Raw genomic sequence first — 24,649 nt, 5'->3', positions numbered from 1 at the left:
TATAGAAGCCACACACAGTTCTAAATATATATTTATATTTATTCTCTGGGAGAAGGTTTCCATCCCCTAAAATTTCTAAGAGGTCATATTTAAATATTTTTGCTGTGTACCAGAACGGATGTCTAATGAAAAGCTTAAAGAGAAGCTGCAGGCCACAGCAGCCTCCTCCAATGGTAAAAGGACTCACCTGACACATGGAAAACAAGCTTAGGCCACAATGCTACTTAGGCATTTAATATCACATGTGCCAGTCTAAGTGAGAAGGCTAAGTGTTAGCTGTGAACCTGCACTCCAAGTGTCTGTCTCAACCAGGCAGTGCAGGGCCATCCCACAGAAGTGACCCAGTCCCTGGGCTATAGGTTACTCCAGAAGAAGTACATTTCTCATCATAATTGTGCTGAGAATTTTCATCCTTTTAAAAGCTGAACCACATATTGCAAGGGTAAAATAATTGTATTCTTCTTATCCTGCATTCCTATATTTTACTGGAAAACTTTCAAGCTGGCACTAATGTGTCAAATTTCTCTTCTTAGCAATAATAAAATATTACACCTGTGGTTTTCTTGAACAGTTTAATAATACATTATTTTTCCATTCATGTTTATCAGCTATTACCAAGTCAGGATTTCATCCTAAATTTCCATGCTAACATTCCATGCTAAAATTTCCAAGTTAACATTTTAATATTTGGCAGGTACAGATAGTTTTATAGGTAAAATAGTCATAACTAAGGTTAATTCTATCCAAGAAAAAAAAATAAATATATGAAAGGAAATTAAAAAAAAAAAAAAAAAGAAGAAGTGAACACAATATAATAGAGATTCTGGAATAGTTTCCTTCAGAAGCAAAATTTCACCATTTTTTTGGCTCTACTACATCATGTCTCTTGATTGTTTTGCTAACTGTTTAGAAAAACAGAGTTGACATTGAAATCAATAATAATATTCATCTGCAGGAGTCAAAGCAATTGTCAAAATCAGCCAGGGAAATAATCTTCTCAAAAATGGCCTGAAGAAGGCATTAAGATGAAGGACCAGGAATTACAGCCTAGATCTCCACTCACCCAGCCCAGTCTCTTGTGTCTCAAACTCCCCCAGCTCTGACAAATGAGTTGAGCATCTTAAGCTGCAATTTCAAAGTGATTTACTGAGCAAAGTGAAACCATGCTGTCCCACAGACACCACTGCTGCCAGCTGCTCTGACTGCAGTCACCTTCTGCCATTGCTCTCTGGAGCACAGTGCTGCCACTGCTCAGCCTTCCTCTGGGGCTTCTCAGGGTGGCAAACTGAAGACATCTCTTAGGATAGAGGAACCACTTGTCCTTGTTCTTATTCTTCCTCTTCTTCCTCTTCTCCTCCACTGTCCCATGGGGTGTGCACATCCAGGATTTTAACTCACTACAATGAGCTCCAGTGATGCCTGTCCTGTTAATCTGCTTGGCACAATGAAGAAAAGAAAAACAGGAGAGAGTGGGACAAGTTTGTAATATTTCCTAGGTAAACCAGCAAAGAACCTTGACTCCTTTAGCAGAGAATGCCTGCTCTGCCCCAGGGGAAAACAAATAAACCACGCTTGCACCCTCAGCACCTTGAAAACCCCTTGTGTTTATGTCTGGAGTGAGCGTGCACACAGCATGGATTGCAGAAATGCCAGTGAAGCTCCCTGAGACTTTGGTTCCTTTGCATACCAATTACATGACTGTGTCTGTAATGTATAAAGCCAAGATGCTCAGGATGCACCCAATGATCCCAGAGCACAGAACAATTACAGGAGCATGTGCAGCAAATTTCACACTCTCAAGAAATACCAGACTCACCGGTCATGTGCTGGAGACATGTCCAAAGGCTTTGCATGTACAGTGCTGTAGCATTCATGAAGGCAATTCTTAATTTCTCATTTCCAGGCAAAAGAAGAGTTAAGTCTTAAAGGGAGTTTTCCATACACTTTAACAGAGCAAAAATTATTTACTGATAACTCAGTAGTCCTGAGTTATTGCAGTTAAAAGTACTGCAGTGATACTGCTGTTAACCACTGCTGGATGGGAAATGGAATTCCTCTCCGATGGTATACCCAGGCTTGAAAGATTTTGTGTTTACTATTAATCAGGAGAAAAGGTTCTGTTTCTATTACCATCAAAAGTGTATGTTTAAAGTACAATGTAGTAACAAAATTACTTTTTTGGAATAAAGTATATCAGTAATTTCTGATCAGAACATTATTAAAAACTAAAAGTCACAAAGACTGAAGAAGTTGGAATGAATCATGAGCAAGGAAACAAACCCCATTGTGATTTTCAGAAGTTTTGATTAATTTCTGCTTAAGCTTATATTAAGGCATATTTCATTTCTACAGAAAACTTATGATTTTTAAACAAGCCCTATGATAGGTGCTTTGCCATCAGATAACCAAGAGAACTGTATCTGCAAGCTTCAGGCTCTCTCAGGTCTCTCAGAACCTACTCTCCTGTTCCTCCTGTGCAGACCAAATCCTCAGTCCAGTGGCCCCTCTCCTAGTGAGAAAGGTTTTATCCTTCCTTATGGCACTACAAAATCCATGCATGGACCAGTGAAGATTTGAAAGCACTGGTTTTTTAAAGGTATGCAGAGAGATGAAGCTAGAAACAGAGTGAGCTCAGATGGATTCCATCTTGCTCAACTCTGACCAGTTTGGCATAGTCTTGGCTAGTCTAACCTGAGATCACCACCCAGTTTCCCTCAATAATCAATGGAAAGAGACTGATGGGATGAGTCACTCTGTGGGGGCTCCTATCACACACATCTGTCTCAAGAGGCAACAATTCACTCTCTGGCTGAGCTTCTTCATTCCACAGTGGCTGTTCAGGCAGCTGAAGGCATGGTCTGACTGGACAGAGAGTGTTTAGGCAGCTGCAGGCAGACAAGATGATCTCCACCCTGAATGACAGCATTATTATCAGAGAAAATATCACTACCAAATAGCAGCTCGTTGCATCTCACCTCCAAGTGTCTGCTTGCTGATTAAAAAAATAAAATCTGGCTTTTCACTCCTATGTAACATTTGTCATCCCTGGCATAAACTGAATCAAATCCCTATAAATCTGATCTCTACCAAGTCTGTTCTTGAAAAGATGGCATCACTGGGACTGCTGGCTATCCTTGGAACTAAATCCACAGTTCCACTCTTTCAAGGAAAAGCTTCCCAGTTTATGAAGTACAAAGTATAATTTGGGCCCAGATATTCTGTATTGATTCTGCTGAAGCCCTGCTGCATGGCAAGTCTCACAAATGGCTGCTGGAGCTGTATGTGGCAGGCCAGAGGAGCTGATTGGCATCTAAAATGTCACCAAGGGCAATGGAAATGAAAGACTGTAAAATTTCTTACCTACAGAGATGAAACAATGAGGCCAATGATGAGAAGAAATCTGCAGAGCAGACTCCCCAGAGGGACCTTAGGCTGTGGTGGGAACTGTCTGGAGTCCAAGAGCCACCAAGGGACTGAAACTCCCCAGCTTAGGGCTCCAAGGGGAAAAGGTTTGGGCTGAAGGGCAAAGAGATGGTATTTTGCAGGGACACCTAGGTCCTGGAGGTAAAATTTTATTCTATGCACTCGGCCCTACAAATAAACTGCTGGGGGAACCAAAAACAGAAAGGAGCATTTGGGTGTGTGTGCAAGGGAGGGACACGCTCTGGGCTGACACTCAGTCACACTCTCTGTTTATCTGTGTGATTTTTTACCTCAAAGAAGCTCTGATCTTTGTGCAATGATGTTTTTCTCCTAAGGCAGCAAACAAGAGCACAAAATTAATAGCAGTTGTCCTTTCAGTCCTCTGAACAGAGCATTGAATATGACTCATGGGGTTATGCCAAGCTGGCATTCCACCAGGGCAATAAAGTTGTTGCTGGTAGATCCTCATTAACAGCACGCGGAGACCCACTGTCCAAGAGAAAGATGGGACTTCTGCATTGCCTCAGAAGAAGAAAATGCAAAATATTGTATGGCTGAGTTAATTAGATCTGACAGAGAACAAAGCTGATTGAGAGGAGCAGGAGAGGCTCCCCTGCTATGCTATCTAGACAGAGCTCTCTGCACGGGCCCCTCAAAAGTGGCCAGCACTGATCTAACCCAGTTCCCACTGAAGTCAATTAAAAAACTCTTCCTGACATCACTGGAAGAGCAGCAAGCAGAGCTATTGGGGGCAAAAAGCCAGGACAACGCTGAGACAATAAACTTGAAAACCAGGAAGGAGGTGCCTGATGTATCTCCAAGACGAAATGCAAAACATGCCCAAGAACAACAAAGGGCCTTTGTTAAAGAAGCAGCAATTTGCCCAGTGGAAGCCAAAGAGATGCTGTCGCCACCCACTTGAGCTCAAGATGGTCACACAAAGCCAAATGACTGTCCATCATGGAAGTGCCCATTAAGCAGAGGGTAATGCACACATCCCAGCAGCCACTCTGTTCTCCTGGAGATGGCACAACTCACCCTCATGGGAATGCAAACACATTTTCCCTGCTAACCTACAGATCCCCACAGGTCAGGGTTGGTCCTGCCAGCTGCACAGGAAGGTCTGTCTCCACATCAGCTCACCAGCTCCTGATGTGTCCCTTCCCTTCCTGATAACATCAAGTGGTCCAGACCTTGATTCCCAGCTGCCATCACCCCAGAAATATCAATGCAGAGCAGTCCATGAAGATAGTACCTTTCAGCCCTTTAGTGTGGCAAGCACATTTTTCTACAACACTTTAGCTCTATTTACCATCCCTGGACTTCTATTTAGTGATTTTTTAATCAAGAAAACCACGTATCTCCATACCTGGTTCCCACCAGCCACAATCCTGCTGATGCTTCACATACATACAAGGGAAAAGAGGCTTGACTCTGCACGCACAGCATGGCCCTTTGCCAAAGAAAACTCCCAAAACAACTCCAATGATTTGGGTTCCTTATGGATTCTGGTAAAGAACAGCATTCTGCCTTCAGAGTACCAGAGAAGAGAAACTTAAAATGATCCCAGGTACTTAAACCTAATTATGAAACCCAGATTCTCCTTTTAACATTATACAGCTCATGTGGTGTCTGGGAACTAAGATCTTAGTTTAGCAGAGAAACCTATGTAGAAGCCAGGAAGAGAAAATAACACTAATAATTAGAGACAAAGAAAGCCAGGGGTCTTCACCCTTCTTTCTCCCAGTGCTTTCTTCCCTGAGGTGAGGCACTAAACCAAAAGACCTGAGTGAAGTAAAGTTTCCTAAAATAAGTATTGAACTAGAAGGCACCTCCCATGTCTAGGACACAGCTGCTAATTAAGAAAATACAAAAAAAGGTCAGGAAAACATCCTGGAGCAACCAGCTTCAGGACAGGACTTGTAAGAAATTTGAAAGAGTGAGCAAAAAGCATCACAGCTTCTAGTAACATAACAATATTTATTCTTGACTTGACATAGCAATATTGATTTCTCAGAGCTGTGAAGGGGAAGGGGTGAGTTCATGCATAAAAGAAAGAGGAGGCCAGCATAGCCCTGTTTGCCCCATTGATGCAGCTTTGGCAACACTCAGTATTGTTCCCATCGTGACAAATGCCCATAAGGAAACTGGCACCACAGAAAGGTTGCACAATCCTCATAACTTAAAAGGAGAAAGCCAGACACACCTATTCCTTCCTTAGCATTGGAGGCACAAAGGGACTAATGCTAGCATACACAAATAACAGGTCTGCAGGAACTCTCAAATTCCAGTCTGGAATAGTGTCAAGATAGGATTTTAATGCTGTATTTTACAAATCATGTAAGTGTAAGCCAAAGATGATCTCCACCTAAGCATCCCTTTCTACAATTTCAGGGAAAACACTTCTGTGAAATGCCAGTAATTTCATGTGAACATACAGACACTTGGCAGATCTGGCAGAGAAAGCACTTTACCAACATAAGTGTATAAGATTTCATTAAAATGTTGCTATGGTGAATTGGAATGAAAAGCAACAGCTTCAACACCACCATGAACTCACAGCTGGGTTAAAAGGAAATACAGCAAAACTGGGGCTGATACACTATCAAGAGTGTCTCAGCTTTTAATCTAAACATTTTTCATGTTAAAAAAATAACTCATCAAATGTAACCTTCCCCACAGTTTCCATTTCATCCAAACCCATGTGTGCTCAAAAAATTCCTAACCATCTTATAATTAAGAGAGTTAACCAGTTCTGTCCTTTAGCTCTTGTACTTGGCTGTTCATATAATGGTCTGGGAGGATCCAGATAACATTTAAGGCTGGAATGAGTCAGCCTGGAAAAGATTATGTTTATATAATTGCAGCATGGTATGGGAAGTGCCCTATATTATAACAGGCTCAAGCATTAGCCTAACTCTGAAGGCAGCTGTAGTCAGCCACCCTGCTATGAGTAACTCAGTGAGCCCTCTCCTCACACAGTGCCTGCCTTACATCATGAGGGCTTTAAAACACAGCTCTTTTCCAGCCTGTGTCTTTCCACAGCCTGGACGCCAACATCCCAACCCAACCCAGCCTCCAACCCCCACTGTGATGGAAATACTCAAGAACACAGTTTCATGCTGGTGGTTGTTCACCACTAGATCTCTTGCTTGTCTCCATCACTCCCTTTCACCAGGCAACAGAAGTAGCTGAGGAGGCAGCAGAGCTGCCTGTTCTACCCAGCTGCATCCAGCTCTTAAATCCAAGTTATAGCAGTAAGTTCCTCCAACTGATTCTGATAAGCACAGACATTAGGGCCGCCCAGTAAATAATGAAATGGTTGACCCTCCCTGTCCAACCAGAGAGAAGGTTGACTCTGCTCATCAGCATTTGGGAGAGAATTTGGCAGAGAAGGCTGCTCCCACAGTGCCTGGTGAAGAGCTGATGTGTCAGGATCCAGGGGAAACACATCCTTATTCTGTGTCCAACACCTTTTGGTATGGGACACACTGTAATGGGAGCCCTGTTGGGACAGCAGTTCCAGCCCCCTTTGACTCCATCCTTTTGTGGGTTACCTTCTCCTCTTGATTGCAAAGAAACCCAGGTTCTCCCACCCAGCCAGGAGCAAGGCTGCCTGGAGCACTGTTGCAGGGAGGCAGGTGCATGTTTGTGACTCCTCTGGGGGACTGGCAGCAGTTTCACACCAACTGACTGAAAGTTTTCATGAAACTGCTCTGAGGGGATGCCAAGGGACTGGAGTGCTGTGTGGGGACTGCTTCTTTGTATTGCCAGGGAAAGGAAACATTGTGTGAGGACATGCATGGCTGAGAAAAGAGTCCCCAATACCAGTACAGTGTATAATCTCTCTGCCATTACATTTTCCTTCCATTAACCATTTTTGGTGGTGTTTAGTTGCTGGCCAGGGTTAAACCACACCATCTTCATCACCTGTTTAAAACCCCCTTTTTCTTGTCCTTATCATTCCCTTCGTTTCTCTCCCTTTCCAAACACCCTCTCATCCTCTCCTGCCTTCTGGTTCTTTCTTAAATCTCACTATCAATCTGTCTCCCATTTCAGCCCACAGCTGGGACCATCACTGCTGAACCTGGTTGGTCTCCACCACTCTGAAATAGCCATGCACCACCTTCCCCATTCAGAGGGGGAATCCTACACTCCTAATGCCCAAGCACAGCCCCTTCTTACCTGTACTCCCTGCACATGCTGCCCTTCAGGTGCATTGTCTCCCTCCCTTGCTAGACTTGTCTTTATGCTATCTCAGACTTGGCAGAAGAGAAAATTTATGCAGGCATAAATAGCAACCAGCAGACACCCAATGATTTGCTTTTAAGACTAAGTGGAAGAGGCAGGGGTAAGATTCAGGGCTGCACTGATTTTTGCCCTGCTGACTTTCATGTTGAGCCCATTAAAGTTTTCTGCTCCGTGTATTCAGCAACACTTGTGCATACCAGGGCTACAGCTCTCCAGTCTGGTACCCGGAGCTCTGCTGCAATTCATTGTGGCCAAATCAGTTGTCAGCAGCTCACCAGAAACACTTTTGGAATTGGTTATGAGATGAGACAGAGCTGCAGGAAGATCAGGACACTTCTCTGTCTCATGATCCCATAGGTCTCTGTGACTCCTTGGCTCACAAGACATTTATTGTCCTGGGCATTCACTTGTGTCGTGCAACAGAGACCTTGACCCTGGGCTACTGAGGCCCTTGACAGAGTCCCCAGAAGGGACTGGCTTGCTTTGCACTGGGCATGTGGTGCTGCTGAGCCATTCCTCGAGGATGAGGATACACTACACCTTGGCAAGGTAGGCCCTGGACACCCCTAACTTCACCAACATATCTTCTCTAAAATATCACAGTCCTTTTTATAAAAATAAGGCAACAGTGTTTTCAGGGAAGGGGCTCTGGACAATAGGGACACAGAAAGAGTGACAGTTCCTGAGAAGCTAGTGTGGATTTTAGGCACCCAAACCAACATGCTGACACCACCATGAAGGGACCCCTCTGGAGCTGGTTCAGATGCTTCGAGAGCAGCTGGGCAGTGCTGGTGGGGTCACAGGGGCTGGGGCTGGGGCCCAGATGGTTTTTCTTGCCCCACACAACGTATAAGCTGCATGCCCACACGTCAGGCTGCTGTCTTTGATCCTGCATCGCTTATGAGCCCTTCCTGAAGCCAGCACGGAAGCCCTGGGGGCAGGGATCCCCAGGGCTGGCTTTGTCACCGGCAGCCTGGAGCTGTGGGTCTGGCTCTCCCGGAGTCACCACTTACTGCTCTTCAAAAAGGCCCACGAAGCGCTTCGGGACCGCCTCTAAACACGGCCGGCTGACACTGCAAGCCTGTATTTTAAACCAATTCAGATCAAACACTAAGGAAATTCCAAACCAAAGAGCTTTCTATTTCCTCTGCTTCCCCTGTAATCCACCCGACTGTCTGCCGGTTCCTGGGAGTGCTGCTGGCCTAAAAGCTTCCAGCCTCTTCTCACACACAGAAGAGTTGGTTTTATCTGCCCTTCCTTGATGGGCTCCAGCTCTAAAGCTTCCTACCCAACCCTTCCTTAATAAATTGAAACAATTACTCTGGGCTTCTCAAGGATAATTGCTAATAAAATTCAGCAGATTTCCCCCAAAAGACATGAAAGGGTTTGAAACAGAACCAGAAACTAAAGGAGAAAGAAAATGCAGGACAGAAATAATAGCCCTTGTTCCATTCATGTCTCATCCACTGCTGGTGAGTTTTTGTCCTTAGAGTCACATATTTCAGAGATGAATCTTCCCAAGCTGTCTCCAGTGGGGAAATGCCTCATGCTCACTGCTTTGGAAAACTGGTTAGTTGTTTTTAATGTTATTTTACAAGATCTTCCTGAACTAGAAAAAAATCGTGAAACCCTCAGGCTTGGATTTCCAAAAATCAGCAGGGCATCAACAAAGGACAAAGTCACAAGAAGCAAAATATGTCCAGATTCATCCTGACTTTCTCTGACAGGACCCCCTTCCAATTCTTTTTTTTCCAAAGACTGTTTAATGCACAGAAGCAATGAATTCTGAAGCCTGGATGATCTTAGGTGTTCTCTTGAGGGGACTCTGATATTTCTACAAGTATCAGTGGTTTAGGTTCAAGACAACTGAGGAGCTATTCAGACCATCAGGTCTGGCTCATTATGGACAAAATTAGACCCAACAGATGAGTTAAGCCTCTCAGATAGGCAGCCCAAATGGCAGGCACCCCCAAACACACCAACAAGGAGCAGGAATAGCCAGCTTTGTTTTCTGTCTTGTTATCTCACTGGGCCTGCAAGAAGAGCTGCTGGAGGACTGCAGAGCATTGGATGTGCCTGTCATATGTGAGCACGAGGCTGATAAAGGGCTAGGTGGGTCACCAAGCCCTGTCTCCAAGTAATCTGTCTGTTGGTTTAACTGGGAGCTAATTACAGGCATCACTAAGGAGAAACTTGAAGTGGCACTGGCATGTCTTGCCTCCAGTCTGTCTCTCCTTGCGGCACGTTGCCAGAACTACGCAGGGAAGCAAAAGAGCCTCTGAAATTAAATTATATCTTGGAGGAAGGGGGAGGAGTTTTCTCCCTGAGCAGGCCACTAGCAACAGCCCTGAGCATGGGATTTATGTGGGATAGATACAGGAAAACAAATGACTATGCAATCTTCTTTCACATTTACCCAAATACGTCAGCCTATCAGAAACCCAAGGATTCTTATCACAAGTGTAATTTTATGCCGTTCCAGTTCTATTCTGTAGTTACGAAATCCCTTTCACAAGCTCTCAGAACTCCACCTTCAGAAACACAGTAGTTTTCTTGCTTGCCCCCACTAATTTCTAGTGGAAGATCATTCCAGAATTTTACTCCACAGGAGGGGAAAGACAGTCCTTGAAACATTTGATTTGAAATATAGCACATATGAGTTTGTAATTAGACCATGTGGACAGCAAGAAATGGGAGGTCTCGAATAGGGAAAGAAGATGTAATACCAGAAAGTTCACAGCATGACTAACATCCCCCTGCTTCTCCAATTCAGCTAAGACACTAAAACAATTAAGGTTGAACTTCAACATTAAATAGGACCTAAAATTGCCTTTTGTAATTTTATTTTCCTTACTGGTATTTATACTTCAGTAGATCAATATCCTGTATTCCTGCTTCTGCATGGTAGGTGCCTGTTCTTTAATCTTCTCTTAACCCTCCATTCAGATAATCCTGACAAGCAAGCACTTCCCTTCAGGGATGGTAATGAATCTAAATAAAGCACTATTGTAGAAAAGGACAGTACTATGTGTTTCCCACCAACAGGCAGGACTCACTTTGAGGGCACTGCATGGCACAATGCACTGAAAAGTCTCATCTGGCAGGGTTTATCCAGTAGCTTATAGCTGATCCCTACTAACCAAAGGTCCCTTGGTCCAGGAAACACAACCCTATATTTCAATAGGTCTGAACTCCCCTTTGTTTCAGTCTATTGCTGCATTTACCACACCAGTCAATGACAGAGTGAGGTGTCCTGACCCATGGTGTGGCCTCCTTGTCCTTTAGCAGCCAAGAGCAAGGCAATCTCTTTGTGAACTGCAGTCCAGAGCACTTCAGCTGATTCTAGGACCTTTGTGTACTGAAGAGTGCTGATGGTCTTCTTTGTTTATAAATTGTTCCTTGAGCAATGAAAGAAACATCTGTAAATCTATGGATGTAGAACAAATCAATTCCTTAGGGACACCAATCCTCCAACACTTTATTCTTCAATCCAGATAAATCTGCCTGTCGTTATATCAAGGCTTCATGAACTGTGAAGCAAGTAATCATTAAGTGATTTAGGAGAATGGTGAACCAATTCCAGAAACTATTAGACTCCAGAAAATCACAGAAGTTTGTTACAATCATAGCTTGTAATTCTGCAGTGCTTTCTCCCAAGGCACATAACCCTCTAACACAGCAGCTCCTGATCTGTTCCCCTGGCATCCCCACTTCCACTCTGCAAGGCAGCAAATGTGGTCACACACCCTAACTTGGGAACTGCTTTCCTAGCACTTATTCCTCATGCCGTAACATGTTTCTAGCACCTAAGACTCATCAGAACCTGCTTTGCAAAGTATTTAGAAATGAAGTCTTAAAGCAATGTCACCCACAGCACAAATTAACTCGCAGCAGACTCAGTTGTGACAATTTGCTGCTCTGTTTTGCAGGCAGAAATGGCTGGATGCTAATGTTAGTCCTGGGAAAGGGCATTAAGGGATGGTCATTTGGTCCAGGGGACTCACACAGATTTAACATCAGTGGTAGTAGAAATTATTTATTCAAATCACCTTGTGGACCCAGATTATTTGGTGGCCCCATTGCAGCAGGACTGAACCCTGCCACCACCCTGAACAGGAGACTGTGGTAATGCTGTGGCACGTGCACAACAGAACTCAGCACTCAGGGAAGAGCTGGGGCAAAGCAGGGATCAAACCCTGTCAGAAAATCTGCTTCTCTCCAGGCAGAGGAGCCTGTGTCCTGGAGAGCACAGAGGACAGGGAGATGGGAGACATAAAATGTGAGACCAAGGGGTTTTTGTAGTGTCCCATACATCCCAATGTAGCCAGCGGTTCCTCCTCACAAGCAGAATCCCACTGATTCTTACCCAAAAGGCTGATCTATGATTCCAGATTTGCTGAGGCAAGCTCTATGTACTTGTATCCCTAATGCACTCACAAAATCAAGGATCTGCATTCCTTTTCCAGGTAATTCCAGGGCAGTTTTTCCCAGGTGAAAAGGTAGGTAGAAGAGCAGGGCCATGAGGAACTCCTCTAGTTTCTCATTCCTAAGTAGAAGGTGGAATGGTCACTGTGAAGTTTCCAGATCTGCAGATAGAGACATCACCAGACCATTATGAGAAAGAACAAAGTCTCTGCTCAAGGGCTACATTATACCAAAAATTAGCAAAATGCCTGAGACCTATTTGTAGCAAACACTCCAACCCACACTGAGACTTTGAATGTTTTTAGAGAACTACTGACAGTCCAATAAACATACTGAAGAGTGGATTGAACTGGGTATTACCAGAGCTATTTCCAAGAAACATATTTTCTGCACTTCACCTTCCTTTAAGTAACAGGATAGAAAGCTTTCAAACAGGTGATAAAATTATTTCTCTGCATGTGTTCAACACATCATGAATTCAGTATTATTTCCCACTGAACCATACAGCTGAGAGATTTTAAACCTCTAATATTTCCTATTCTGTTTCTCAATCAGAAGAGCAGTCCCTCCACATCCAGCTACACACAAAATTCTTGAAACAAACTCTACATGACATACCTCACACCAGCTACAAAAGGCAATGTCATGTGAGTCATTCACTTCTTTCAAAAGCAGAGCAGCATCTGAAAGCATACAGAGGAGAAAAATAGTATTTCCTCAAAAAATTGCTAGTGTCAGCAGAAACAGCTTTCTAAATGGTGGAGGCAATGCCTTGCTGATGTGAAATACCAGCAATTACTCACATTTTACATCATCCAACGTCACATATTCATGTTGCACCCACTTGGACAGCCTATGCAATTCTCCTTTGTCAGCCAGCCTTCTCTCAGGGAGCATGGCACTGCAATCCTCTTGGAAGATGCTGGTGCTTGACCAATATATAACATTCAAGGACACAGTGCTCATTCCAGTCTGAGAATATTGCCTGCCTGGTACATGTTCTCTTCATTGCACTCAGTTTTAAAGGGACAAGCAGTGAAATGTGCTTGGCAGGTATCCTGAACTAACTTTCAACTATTAGAACTACAAATCAGGCTGGGGATGTTGAGAGAAACAGGACATTTCACCTCTAAGGTTGCATCTGAAGTTGCTCCTTTAGTTGCTAATGTAATAAATTGCAACTGTATTATATAGATCAAAGAGGTTTTAAGTAATGGATGAAAGTCAGCTATACCATGTTGTGAATTTATAAAATTAGTAATAATAATAATAATAATTTAATCTTTGAAGTGCCTTACACAGATGAATTAATTACCTCACAATACTCTTTGGAGTAGATGAGAATTATTACCTCATTGTGAACGATCTGGAAACAGCAACAAAGATGCTGAATGACTTTACCAAAGTTAGACCAGGCTGAGCCTGAGCTAGCATTCAACAGCAGGCATGTCTGGCTCTGTTTTTGTGTTCAGACCACTCATCCACCCTGTTGAAATGACAGCTGGCTTCCTGCTTCATGTGCTTTGTTCAGACATGATCCTCAGACAATGGGTGAAAATATTCCCACCCAGATGATCTTGTTTCTTTTTGAGCTAGGCTAGTCGAATTGAAATACCTCTTTAATGTCTTAACACAAATTTCCTGAAAGAGAGCAGAATTTTTTCCTTCCTTGATGTTTTCCTCAGCTGCTGGATTGGAGCTGAAATACTGAGTATGAGCTTGCAGCAGTATGATTTTAAATTACTAGCAGCAGTACGAAGAGGTCAACATCCCAGAACATGAAGATATATCTATTTCGACCTCTAGATGACACTAAGAAAATATTTGGGTTGTGGTGAGGCCATTGTGAGATGTTGCTTTCAAGAATACAGAAGCAAAGAACAAAGGGGCTTCTGGGGGTCCTCTTGCTCTGCCTCCTGCCCCATATGCCCTATGACACATAAACCCTTCCAGCAGTGTCTCAAATGGCTTTAGGAAGATTTCAGACGCAAACTGTCCCATTCCAGAGCTCTTCTTTGGGATCACTGAGGGAAGATCAGGCAGAGGTCACCACAGAACTCACACCTCTCCCTGGAGAGCTGCCAGGCGGAGTCAGCAGCGTTCCCAAACCCAGTGGAGATGGTGGCTGAAGCTGCTGAGACACAGGCCATGAAAGGTGTCTGCTGTAGCTGTGTGACCAGGACACAGGTGAGTAGGCTGGCTCCAGCCAGACAAAAGCTTGGAAAATGCCCAGCAGGGCAGGAGGCAGCAGCAGGCAGCGTGGGTGACCCACTGCTGCCACACTCCACTGGCTCCCTCTCCCTGAGAAAAGAGCAGGGGGGGATAATTTGGGTGGGTTTATGTTTTGGGGTTTTTTCCCCCTAATGGTTTAAAAGGCCTGATAATGCCCTAATCCACACCTGCCACAGACATTCAAAGCAGAGCTAGGTGCACTCTTTCCCCTGCAGAGTTGTGGTTCCCCTAAAGGTCTGCAGTCCTCCACTGCCCACCATTGCAGAGTCACACACACCACAGGGAACATCACTCCGTGGACCTCCACCTCTGGACACCTGGGGTGGCATTTGGCCCTTGCAACCAGCACGGCTGCCCCAGGGTGTGGGGCACATTTCTGACACAACACACAATTTTAGCTGTCCCTCTGTAGTTCAGCTTGAGAGAAGTATGGAGTAAATGTGAATTTCTCCTTTGCTCCATTACATGATGTAAGAATTTGTCCTGCAGTTGATGCTTGGGTAAAAAAAATACTAGACTGAATCTACTTGGAACTGCTGTATTTATCAAGGCCTAAAGCTGCATAATTTGAAACCAAACATCATTATTTTACCTTCCAGATTCAAGGGTGTTAGTATCAGCTTTCCAGTACCACACACCTCAAGTGAGTTTTATCCTCTGCAAGGAAGCAGTGTATAGAGTGCATGTCATAAATCTATGCTCAAGTTCTCAGACCAACAAAGTATTTATAATGCAAATTCTGTGCATATTGGGCACTTTCCATCAGTCTTAAGCCTGCTTTTCCCCCAGATATTGTTTATGTGTGAGTTATTTCAACAGAAGTTCTCAAAGGTGGCCAGTGTAAGAAAGAAAAATGTGTATTTGTTTTTTTTTTTTTTGTCTTTCAGGTTATGAATAACTAACAGGAAATTTGCTAAAGGAACCAGTTCTTTGATTGCCAGTGAATCTGAAAAGACTGAGAAATCAAATTAAACCAAGCATTAAACAACAGATTGCTTTTGGGGTTTTTAATAATATTTATTTAATTGTATAATCTAGGTATCAGGAGAAAAGAAATCTTTGCTAAGAGATGGAATATATTATCCATGTTCTCTGATATTCTGAGAACTTCAAAAAAAAAAAAAACACCAGATAGACTGTTCAGGGGACACTGAACAAAACTACTAGTAACAGCATTTTAGAGCATCTATGTATTTTTAAGAATTCCAAACAAAAATATCCCCTGGAAATAAATGAGGTCTATTACTCCTTTCTTAATTAACAAGAGAGACTTACAAATCCTTAACTATTATTTGCAGGTCACCTTTAAAGCAAAATGACTCTTATTGCTGAAATCCCTCTGCCTACAAATTTAAACCAAGTGAAACTTTAAGCTTTCCTGTGACTTTTTGCCAGGTATTTTGCCTGTGACTATTCAGCCAGGCAGCCACAAGGCTTTCACAGATTCTTACTCAATCTAATTTGGTAGTAGAGGCTGGATATGGGACAACAGAATAATTTCAAGTCAGCAGCCCACAGCCCATGTGGTGGTTAGACCGCAGAGATGAATATGAGGAAATCATGGCTCTAATCCTTTGACAAAAAGTGGTTATTTCAGCTTGCCTCTCCTAGTCCTCAGCTCCAGCTTTCTAATAGTGTTTTGCCACTCTCGGATGAAAAGGCCCACGCAAATGCTCTACCTTTATGTTACACACAAGGGATTATGAGCCATGAAAGAAAAATAGGAAAGGTGGTAATCCAGCATAGCAAGACCTACCAGCACACCACAGGAAGCAGAAATTCCACCCTTGTTTCTTCAAAATGCATCCCAGCAGCTTCTCACTAATGCAAATGGCTGAATGACTGTGCCAGCCACTGTGCTGGGGCAGCAGGACAGGTCCCTGCCCACCCGTGGGGCCTCCTGTGGCCCCTGGGATCTGCTGCAGAGGCAAACATGAACAGCAGCAACAGGATGGAGCTGGGAAGGGTGGGGAGGCTCCACGATGGCATAGTGCTGCCAGGACACCGTCGGGAGTGAAGGGGTGACACTGCTTACAGCGGTGACCATCTGCTGTCCCCTAAGAACTGCAGATCCCAGCACGTCCCCTCCCCTGCAGCCTGCTCTGGCACCAGGACTCATGGCCAACGTGCTCTGCTCCTCCCAGCTCTGCTAAGCAGCTTCCCTGGGTAACATTTTACTCCAAACAGGGAAATGAGTTTTTTTCCATTTGATAACATCTCCACAGCCACTTATTTATGCTCATTGTGGCATTGATGGTCAGGAGCTGCAGAGATTTTCCTGGTTTTCCCAGGACTGGCACCAGTGAGGGCAGCTGGTCCTGGTCCTTCTGTTATGGGCAGTGACAGCGCTCTGAATGTTAAACACCCTTCAGCTTTACAAGATTTCTAACTATATCAGGTCACAACCTAGGTCCTTACGTGAGCAGTCAGCTCAAGATTTGGAAGCTGCACCTGGAAATAATTCCCAATACTATGGTAGGTCACTTTAGGGCATGATGTTGAGGTTTAGAATCTTTGGGATATTGTGAAACATTTGGTTTTTCAAGCAGAGAATCTCTCACACATCATTCACAGCAGGTAAGTGTTGTGTATAACTGGTATTGCTTAGTTCACACCCAAAATTGGTACAAATGACAAAAGCACTTTTTGCCAATAGAAGTCAAGTCTCCATCAAGGGTGAGGTTTCACATTACAGCTAAACCAGCCTAAGAGCCAGTTGTTAATGGAAGAAGCATTCTTGATCCCATCGAAATTTTCCCATAATTTACCTGTGTGATGATTCTTTATCTTTGACCCCACAGCAAGGCAGCTCCCTAAACTGTCAAAAGTAGTCATCCAGCAAAAATAAATGAGAAGCTTTCTGTTTAGTTAGCATTTTATATCAGTTCATGGTGGAGTCAGTCAAGGGCCAGATAAATATAAGTGGACAAGGGAAGGAGCACACCTTGCAACAGACCAGGTCAGCTACAACCCAAGAAAATGTTGCTGCACTACTGTATACTTTGAAAGGATGAAAATACTTAATCTAAGACTTCTAGACAGGTCAGGTCAGTAAAACAGAAGGAACATTTCCTGTGCTTCCACCTCTTAAAAATGGCATCAATCTTTTTTGCAGTAGTTGCTAACTAGGGAAAATAGTCCTGAAAGTATCACAGGTGTTCATGACCATGTGGAAGAACAAATGGACAACACAACGTGGGGAAAGAAAATTTCCATAAAGCAACCTGTCCCTAACTTCCCTTAGTTCCAAAGCCTCCAAACACTGCATCTTTTCTCTTGTGGGTACTATTTAGAGGCATATCCATGCACGCAGAATCAGTCCATGGATAGGTAAGCAAGGATCTCAAAACAGCCTGAAAATTCCTCTCTGGCTCTGCAGCCATCTCTTTCCATTTTTTTTATACAACTGCATTGTGTATGTTGTGTTTCCAGTTGCTATTGCCAGCTGCCAAGTGCATATCTATGACTTGGCAGCCAAGTTACATATTTAAGAGGATGAGAGAAGCAGGTTTGGGAACAACCTCAGATCTCATCCGTGGCAGCCAGGCAGCACTGTAGAAACAGGCTCAGGGGAGACGAGAATGTATGGAACTGATGGCTCATTGGCTCATTTTTAGAGAGCAGGGCTGTCAGCAGCCTCAGGAGACCACTGGCCCATCTTGACTCCAGTAAAAGTTGTGCTAAAAGAATTGGCAAAAGTAAGGGATGTGTTGCAGAGACCCAGGGCTACCTGTGTTAGTGTTTGAAGTGCAGGAGGCAGGGGAGAGAAACCTTCCTCTGTAATGGAAATCTGCTTTGAATAGTCCAAGAAAAGCATAACACTAAATTCTCAGAAAAAAACAGCTCCTTGGCATTTCCAGTGGAAGATGCCATAATAGACACATGGCGTTTTGCTTTTGCTGATTTATCACCTTCTTTCTTGTGGGAATTACGCACATCTGAGGGGTAAAAACTAAATAGATAACGTGAAGCAATCAAGATGTGATGGTGATGAGTTCCACAGGCAGCATCCTAAGCAACAATTCTTCTTCAGAGCTGGGTCTGAACAACACACAGTAAATAAGGTGTATGTTCAATCAGAAACTACTACCTTCTTAGAGCTTACACTGCCCATTGTGTGCACTGACTGAGGCAGGTGCCCTGCAGAAGAAAAAAAAATTAAAACCTGTTAGTGCATAATTAAAAACATGAGGCATAAGCACAAAGAAAGCAAGCAACAGACTTGCTTCAATCATCATAATTCTGAACAACTGACCTTGAACTTTTAATAGGCTTCTTGTAGTGTTGTTTCTTGTGGTGTTTATGTGTCCATGAGCATCCCAGTAGCTGAGAACACTCAACAATATGTATATGTACCCATTCTTTAGGTATATCTAATGTTTAATTTGGATATCACACCCAGAAAGTAAACAAATGCATAAACTCAACAAAAATATCACTGACTCACCATCCAGTCATCCACCTCTTCTCTGCCTCTTTATTCTTGCTGTGTCAAGCCTCTGTCTCCCATACCCACTGTATTAATTTCCTCCTCTTTTCCCAGGGGCTGTTAAATGTCAGCCCTGGTTTCTCTGGGAATATTAGACTCCATCCATGCATTATTGTTTGCATTGGACACACAAGCACAGATTTCAATGTCACAGTAGCTAATACTGTCCATGACTATGCCATTTACCTGCCAAGTGCTCTGCCTGCTCATTAAAAACAGGATCATGCTGTGTGAATGGAATAAATATTGTCCCTTGGGCAAAATACCATGAACACTGGTGCAGATTTTCACTTCAGTTTTGTGCAACATGGAAGCTCCTAATTTCCTTTTTTTGGCAATTTGAACAGTGCATTCCTTGGATGATCCAAAGCAAAGGGCAGTTTGGTAGCTGCAGTGTAACTTCTAGAGAGGTACTGTGTCCACCTCACATCCAGCACCAGCTGTGCCCCAGAACCAGAGCCTTTGGCCTCACAGCCACAGCTGCAGCCTAGCTGAAGGTGCTGACAGGCAAAGGCAGAATCAGGTCCTGACTCCACACCAAAAGTCTAAGGGAACTCAGGAGGCAGCAACTGCCTGGCATCACTTACAGGCACGCAGTCTGATTTTGGAAAGCCAGAAAAACCAGCTGCACATTCTTTTAGTGAACTCCTCGTGCCATTACTCCCCCTCTGTGGTTTTATCAGATGAGATTATTGAACATGAGCAGTTGTCAGCCCTTTTCACACAGCCTTGCGCCCCCAACAATCAACCTTTTGTTATTAAAGTGCCTCTGACAGAAAGAAAGAAGTATTAAAAAGTACTTCATACTCAAAAGGTATTTTCAAAATTTTGAATTTGATTCTGTATTCTGAGGCACTCAGAAATCTACGAACCTTACTAAATAGTGTCATATCTTAATTTCTAGTTCTTCTCAAGATATTATAGCCATCTACAGAAATAGAGGGAGAAGAAAGGTGAAAACTTAATATAGAAATGCTATAGACGAGATCTTCTCTATTCAGTTCTGTGAGCTTTGAAGGAAACTAGAAGGAAATTATGGCAGAGAACCTGGCTTTTAGTTTTTCCTGCATCACAGAGATTTTTTACATTATCAAAATTTTAAAATTAGTTATCTCCCACCTGTAGTGCTGGAGGTAGGACTAAGGACTAGCTACCATCAAATGTCTTTAACCAGGCTGTGTTGGAACATTTGCAAACACAAATGCAAATGAATGAGGTTTTCAGCAGGGAAATAAGGAGTCTTCCAAATGTGGTTTTGAAAGAAATATGTGTACATTTTTAGATACAGCCTGGCAAAAAGAAATTCTGCTTTCATCCATGACATGTGATTGCTAGACTGTCAGTGCAACTGTGCAGCAGCTCTTACAAGATTGACAAAATGTATTTCATGATGCTTGGCAGTGAATATAGAAAGGCAACCAAGACCTTCTAAACCCATAGAGGTTTCTATAGAGTGCTGCCAAAGTACATAATATTGCCACTTCTGGAAGTGGTTTTGTCTCCTTAATCCTAGTCAAGATAGATTTTTAACTGCTGACCTGCAAATGATTTGGAGCGGTGACATTTTTAACTGCTCCCGCAGGTAAGGTACAGGTGCTGCCAACTGCTACCTAAGTATGGGCAAGAACAACCTCACACTGCTTGGTCCAGGATGCAACAGAAATCTGTCAATTTTTGCACAAAAAACAGTTCCTGCATGGTGGGAGAGAGTATCTTCAGCAGTGGAAAAGGGGCAAAAATTTCCTGTACTCGCAATTTTCTTTAAGACTACCAAAAAAATGTTGGCTCTTAGAGGGAAATTTCTTCCCTCCCTGAAATTCCTGGCTGGTGCTGTTATTGGGATGACAAGGGCAACCAGCTTGTCTCTGTCTCCACCCTCTTGATGCAGGAGAGAGTAAAGGCAAATGGGTCATGCAAGGGTGGATCAGGGGGTTTTAATACTGCCATTTCATATGTGGAAATGAAATATGTTGTTGCATCTGGAAATGCTGGCCTGCCCAACTCTATAATCACCACGCTGCTGCAAGCAAGAGCTGCTCTAGAGGCAGCTCTGTGCTATAGGCTTCTGCCTGCATAAATATGTGGAAGAGAGAGATGTGATACCTGACCCACATAGGTGTGCTAAAGAAGCTTTACTAGCATAACTTGTTTTGCTGTGGGGTAGGGAGGGGTGATAACTTTCCTGTGATGAGCAACTACAGAACGTAATTTTGCTGCTGTAAGAACATCCACATGCTTTGCTGCTTTAACGTCCCAGGACTCCCAAGTGCCAAAGTGCAGCGTACCTGACTGAGCAGAGATTAGACCACCGTGTGCTTTCTGAAGGGACACAGTAAGGGAAACTCATGCCAGGCACAGGGCCAAGGAGGAGAAACGAGGAACACCTTTGAGATAAGTCGAGTTCAAAATGCTGTTACGCTGCACTGCACTGACAAGACTGAAAAAAAGGAACTTTTAAGTATGCGTGCTGGGTGTGAGCACGCATACTTAAATGTGATGCCTCGCATTTAATGTGAGTGCCAAGACTGGAAATGTGAATTTCCTGAATATTTTTTCTCTTTCTTCCTGCTCCTCATATGTATCTGCAGGAGCGGCTCACAATGAGGAAGACAAAATCTATGGTGCTGTCCTGTGATCCTTCATCTCCTACCTTGGCTGCACCCCACAGAGCCCCAAACCTTCAAGGAGAACCTAAATGACAGGCAGCTCCCAAAAGAAACGCTACCCAGCCTGCAGGGCTCCACGCAGTGCCTCCCGAGAGATAAAAGGCAGGCTGCTGGGATGTATTCATTCCTGCCTTTAAGATGGTATCACAAGGGATGAGCAGGGCTGCAGCCTGTCTGCAAGTCCTGTGCGCACAACTTCAAACAGACGCTCCGGAGGCGGCGGGGCCGGGCTGACTCACCCGGCCGGCTGGGTGGACACAGCGTGTCCGAGCACGTCCCGGCTCCCCCGTGGGCTGCCCTCAGACAGCTCTCGTGTCCTCAGCTCCCTCCGAGGGCTCTCACACGGCGCGGTGTTTTAGTAATGCTTTCGGCTTTGTCTTTTTTTGGCTCTTTCCCCTGCAAAGTGACGGTGGGGAATTGCAGGGCAACCTGCGCCGCACGCAGGAGGCACGGCTTGGCTTTAGGGGTTTAATTTGGGTGATTAAATTCTCCAGTGTTAATGCCACGGGTGTTCCTCTATTTGAAATAACACCATCCAAACTCAATCAGAAAATATACAGAGCCCTCAAAAGTTAATACAGAAGTTGCACTTGTGCTAGGAAGTTACAAGCACTTTATATTCTCCCGTTTGTGGGCTTCATCTTTCTTACACAGCCTTGTGGGAGCATGGCAAAGTTCAGAAAGCCAGGCCCAGGGTTTTGACAGGAGCAGCTGGCTTTCCTGTGAGTCAGGAGCGTGCACAGGATGAGAGACGCTGAGTGCAAAAGCAATGAAACTGCAGATTTTAGACAAGATTACTTTCCTGGCTTTGCCAAATTCATTTGAAATGTGCAACTGCTCTCCAGAAGGACATGGACACACCAAATGCACCTATTAGCAAATGAGCAGCATTTGGGAAATTGACTTTATTTCTTTAAGAAACTGGGGAGGGGAGGGAAGGGGGGGAATAGAGACCCACTGGAGTCAGAAGGAAGTTTCCACTAAGGGGATCAGAGTTCACTGTACAGTTAGTACAACATACTGAAAATCAATGTGAAGTTTTTCTCTGTTTTATAAACTAAGTGAATGAATGCAAGGAATCGAGCTCTGAGCTCTTCAAGTTTTCTGCTTCTTGCGTTCTGGGAGCTTGTTCACATATTCGAAAGGCTACTTTGTGCCTCAAGACTACACATCTTTTCCCAAGCTGTAAGTCAGCACAAGTTTCCAATCCTTTACATACCCCACACACAGCCTTCGGTGTGGGGTATGTAAAAGTTGTGGGGTGGAAAAAACACCCCTTTCGTAAGAAAAAAAAATTACAACTCTCACAGTGTTAACTTGTTGTTGTCCTCAGGCACTTTCACCATCTAAATGGGGACCCCACATCCCTGGTCTCTTCTCCCTGACTGCCCCACTGCTGGAACAGGCAAAGAGCAGCAGTGGCCGAGGGGAGGGGAAGGACAGAAAACAGCACAGGCGTGAGACAAACTGTCTGCTGTGTGCATTTAGCTACATTAACTCTGCAAGACACTTAAATAACAAAAAATTGTGTTTAATAACTGGGAAGCGACGCTGAGGAATGCAAACCAAGGGCTGAAAAGTAAAGGAAACTATGTGGCAAGGGCAATTACCAGTTGGTTAATAGAAAAAAATAGTTCAGCCTGCATTTACAATGAAAATGGGTGCTACCTATTCTTTATTGTTATCCCATAGTAGTGGGATTTTGGTTAGGAAGAGTTTATCTGACAAAATATTACAGTTTACAGCAACAACTTTCCATTTACAGATAATCTAATGCCATCCATAAACATATTACCTATTCGTTCCTAGGGGAAAAATAAAAGTCACAGTACCTTCTCATTCCCAGAGGCCCTCTCTGTGTTACAGCCTGGAAATCAAGAGGTAGTGTAGCTGGATACAGCCAGGAAAGTGCCGTGTACCTGAACGCCAAGAGCCTGATTGCTGCCTTTGGAGATCTCACTGAAGCCCTCAGCAGGTGCTGAAGTTGCTGCAATCGACTTCTCCAATCTCACTGTCATGGTACTGACATTTACCTGCGAACAGCTCCATAAACCTGAAGTGGTTTTGAGTCATTTGCAACAACAGCTATCAAACAAGCTTTTTAAAAGCCTCACATTCCCCCCTGTGATGACTGCAACCCTTTTCTGCAGCCAGTGAAGAGAAAGCCACAGTCAGTGAGTGCCCTGGAAAGCTATATGAGAGAAATCAATGTAATAAACCAGAGTGTTACATCTCTGCTTTTTATTAAATACTGAACAACTTTATTGTTGCCTCCCTTCTTGACACAAAAAAAAACTTTTTATAGATTTTTTTTTTTTTTTTAATATACATCACCCACAAGTTTAAGGAATCAGAGTCCTTCCTAAAAGTTGTTTGCAGTGGGGAGAGCTGGCAGGGCAGCACCCACCACGGTTCCCAGGACACTAACGCTGCTGACATCCAAACAAGCAACAAACCAAAACACGGCAGCCGATTCCCTTCAGCTGCCCACTGCTCTGCAGTTTTTTCCCTTAAAGGACAAGCCAGTCCGAAATGTGCATGCCATCAGGCTGCTGCAGGAGAGCTCATTAACTCGCAGCGCCTCGGACTCCCAACGCTGCCTGCCAGGTTTTTTTGCTTTCTTATACAAATGAAAAGCTCTGCAGACAGTTTGCAGCAAAGCCAGACGAGTTTAACTACTACAGATTTTGCCTATTCTATTAAGTTCAGCATACCAGCTCCTTACTCAGCACTCCCAGCTCTACTTCTGATTGTCTAAAGAGGAGAAAAACACACAGTAAAGTATCGAAAGCTCAGCATACACAAAGCAGCCCAAGAATAACTCAGCAACTTTACAGCTGCCCACAAACCGGTCTCTATTTTATCGAGCCCCAGCACCCGCCAAGCAGGACTATTTCTGTTGTCCTCATTTCCCTGCTGTTCTCTCCCAGGCACACACACACACGATGCATTCCCAAGCTGGGAACTGCAGCCCCGGACACCAGTTGCGGGTAAGAGCAGGTCCTGCCCCAAAACAGCACCAGCACACAACTCTGGGGAATTTCTCCCTGCTGTGAAAATCCCAGGAGCCGCAATCCCTTGGCCCCTGCCACGAGGTCGGGGGGGGCTGCAATACCAGGACACCCCCTCCCCAGCACCCAATCCAAGCTGGGCTCCCCTCAGG

General features: G+C 44.1%; 1 protein-coding gene across 1 annotated transcript; it reads right to left on the bottom strand.

Annotated features, from left to right (window-relative positions):
• Positions 1-838: 838 nt before the first annotated feature.
• Positions 839-23,504, bottom strand: PPP1R36 (protein phosphatase 1 regulatory subunit 36). The gene is given in 10 exon segments (XM_053944863.1): positions 839-1,492; positions 8,162-8,196; positions 8,199-8,263; positions 8,688-8,755; positions 12,112-12,243; positions 12,739-12,782; positions 12,903-13,021; positions 13,715-13,798; positions 14,924-14,988; positions 23,406-23,504. Coding segments are annotated over 10 exon segments (1,083 nt in total). The 3' UTR covers positions 839-1,120.
• Between the last annotated feature and the right edge of the window lie 1,145 nt (positions 23,505-24,649).

Source organism: Vidua chalybeata, chromosome 6, assembly GCF_026979565.1.
Source record: "Vidua chalybeata isolate OUT-0048 chromosome 6, bVidCha1 merged haplotype, whole genome shotgun sequence".
Lineage (NCBI taxonomy): Eukaryota > Metazoa > Chordata > Aves > Passeriformes > Viduidae > Vidua > Vidua chalybeata.
The sequence above is the reverse complement of the archived record's forward strand: the minus strand, read 5'-3'. Positions and strand labels throughout refer to the sequence as shown.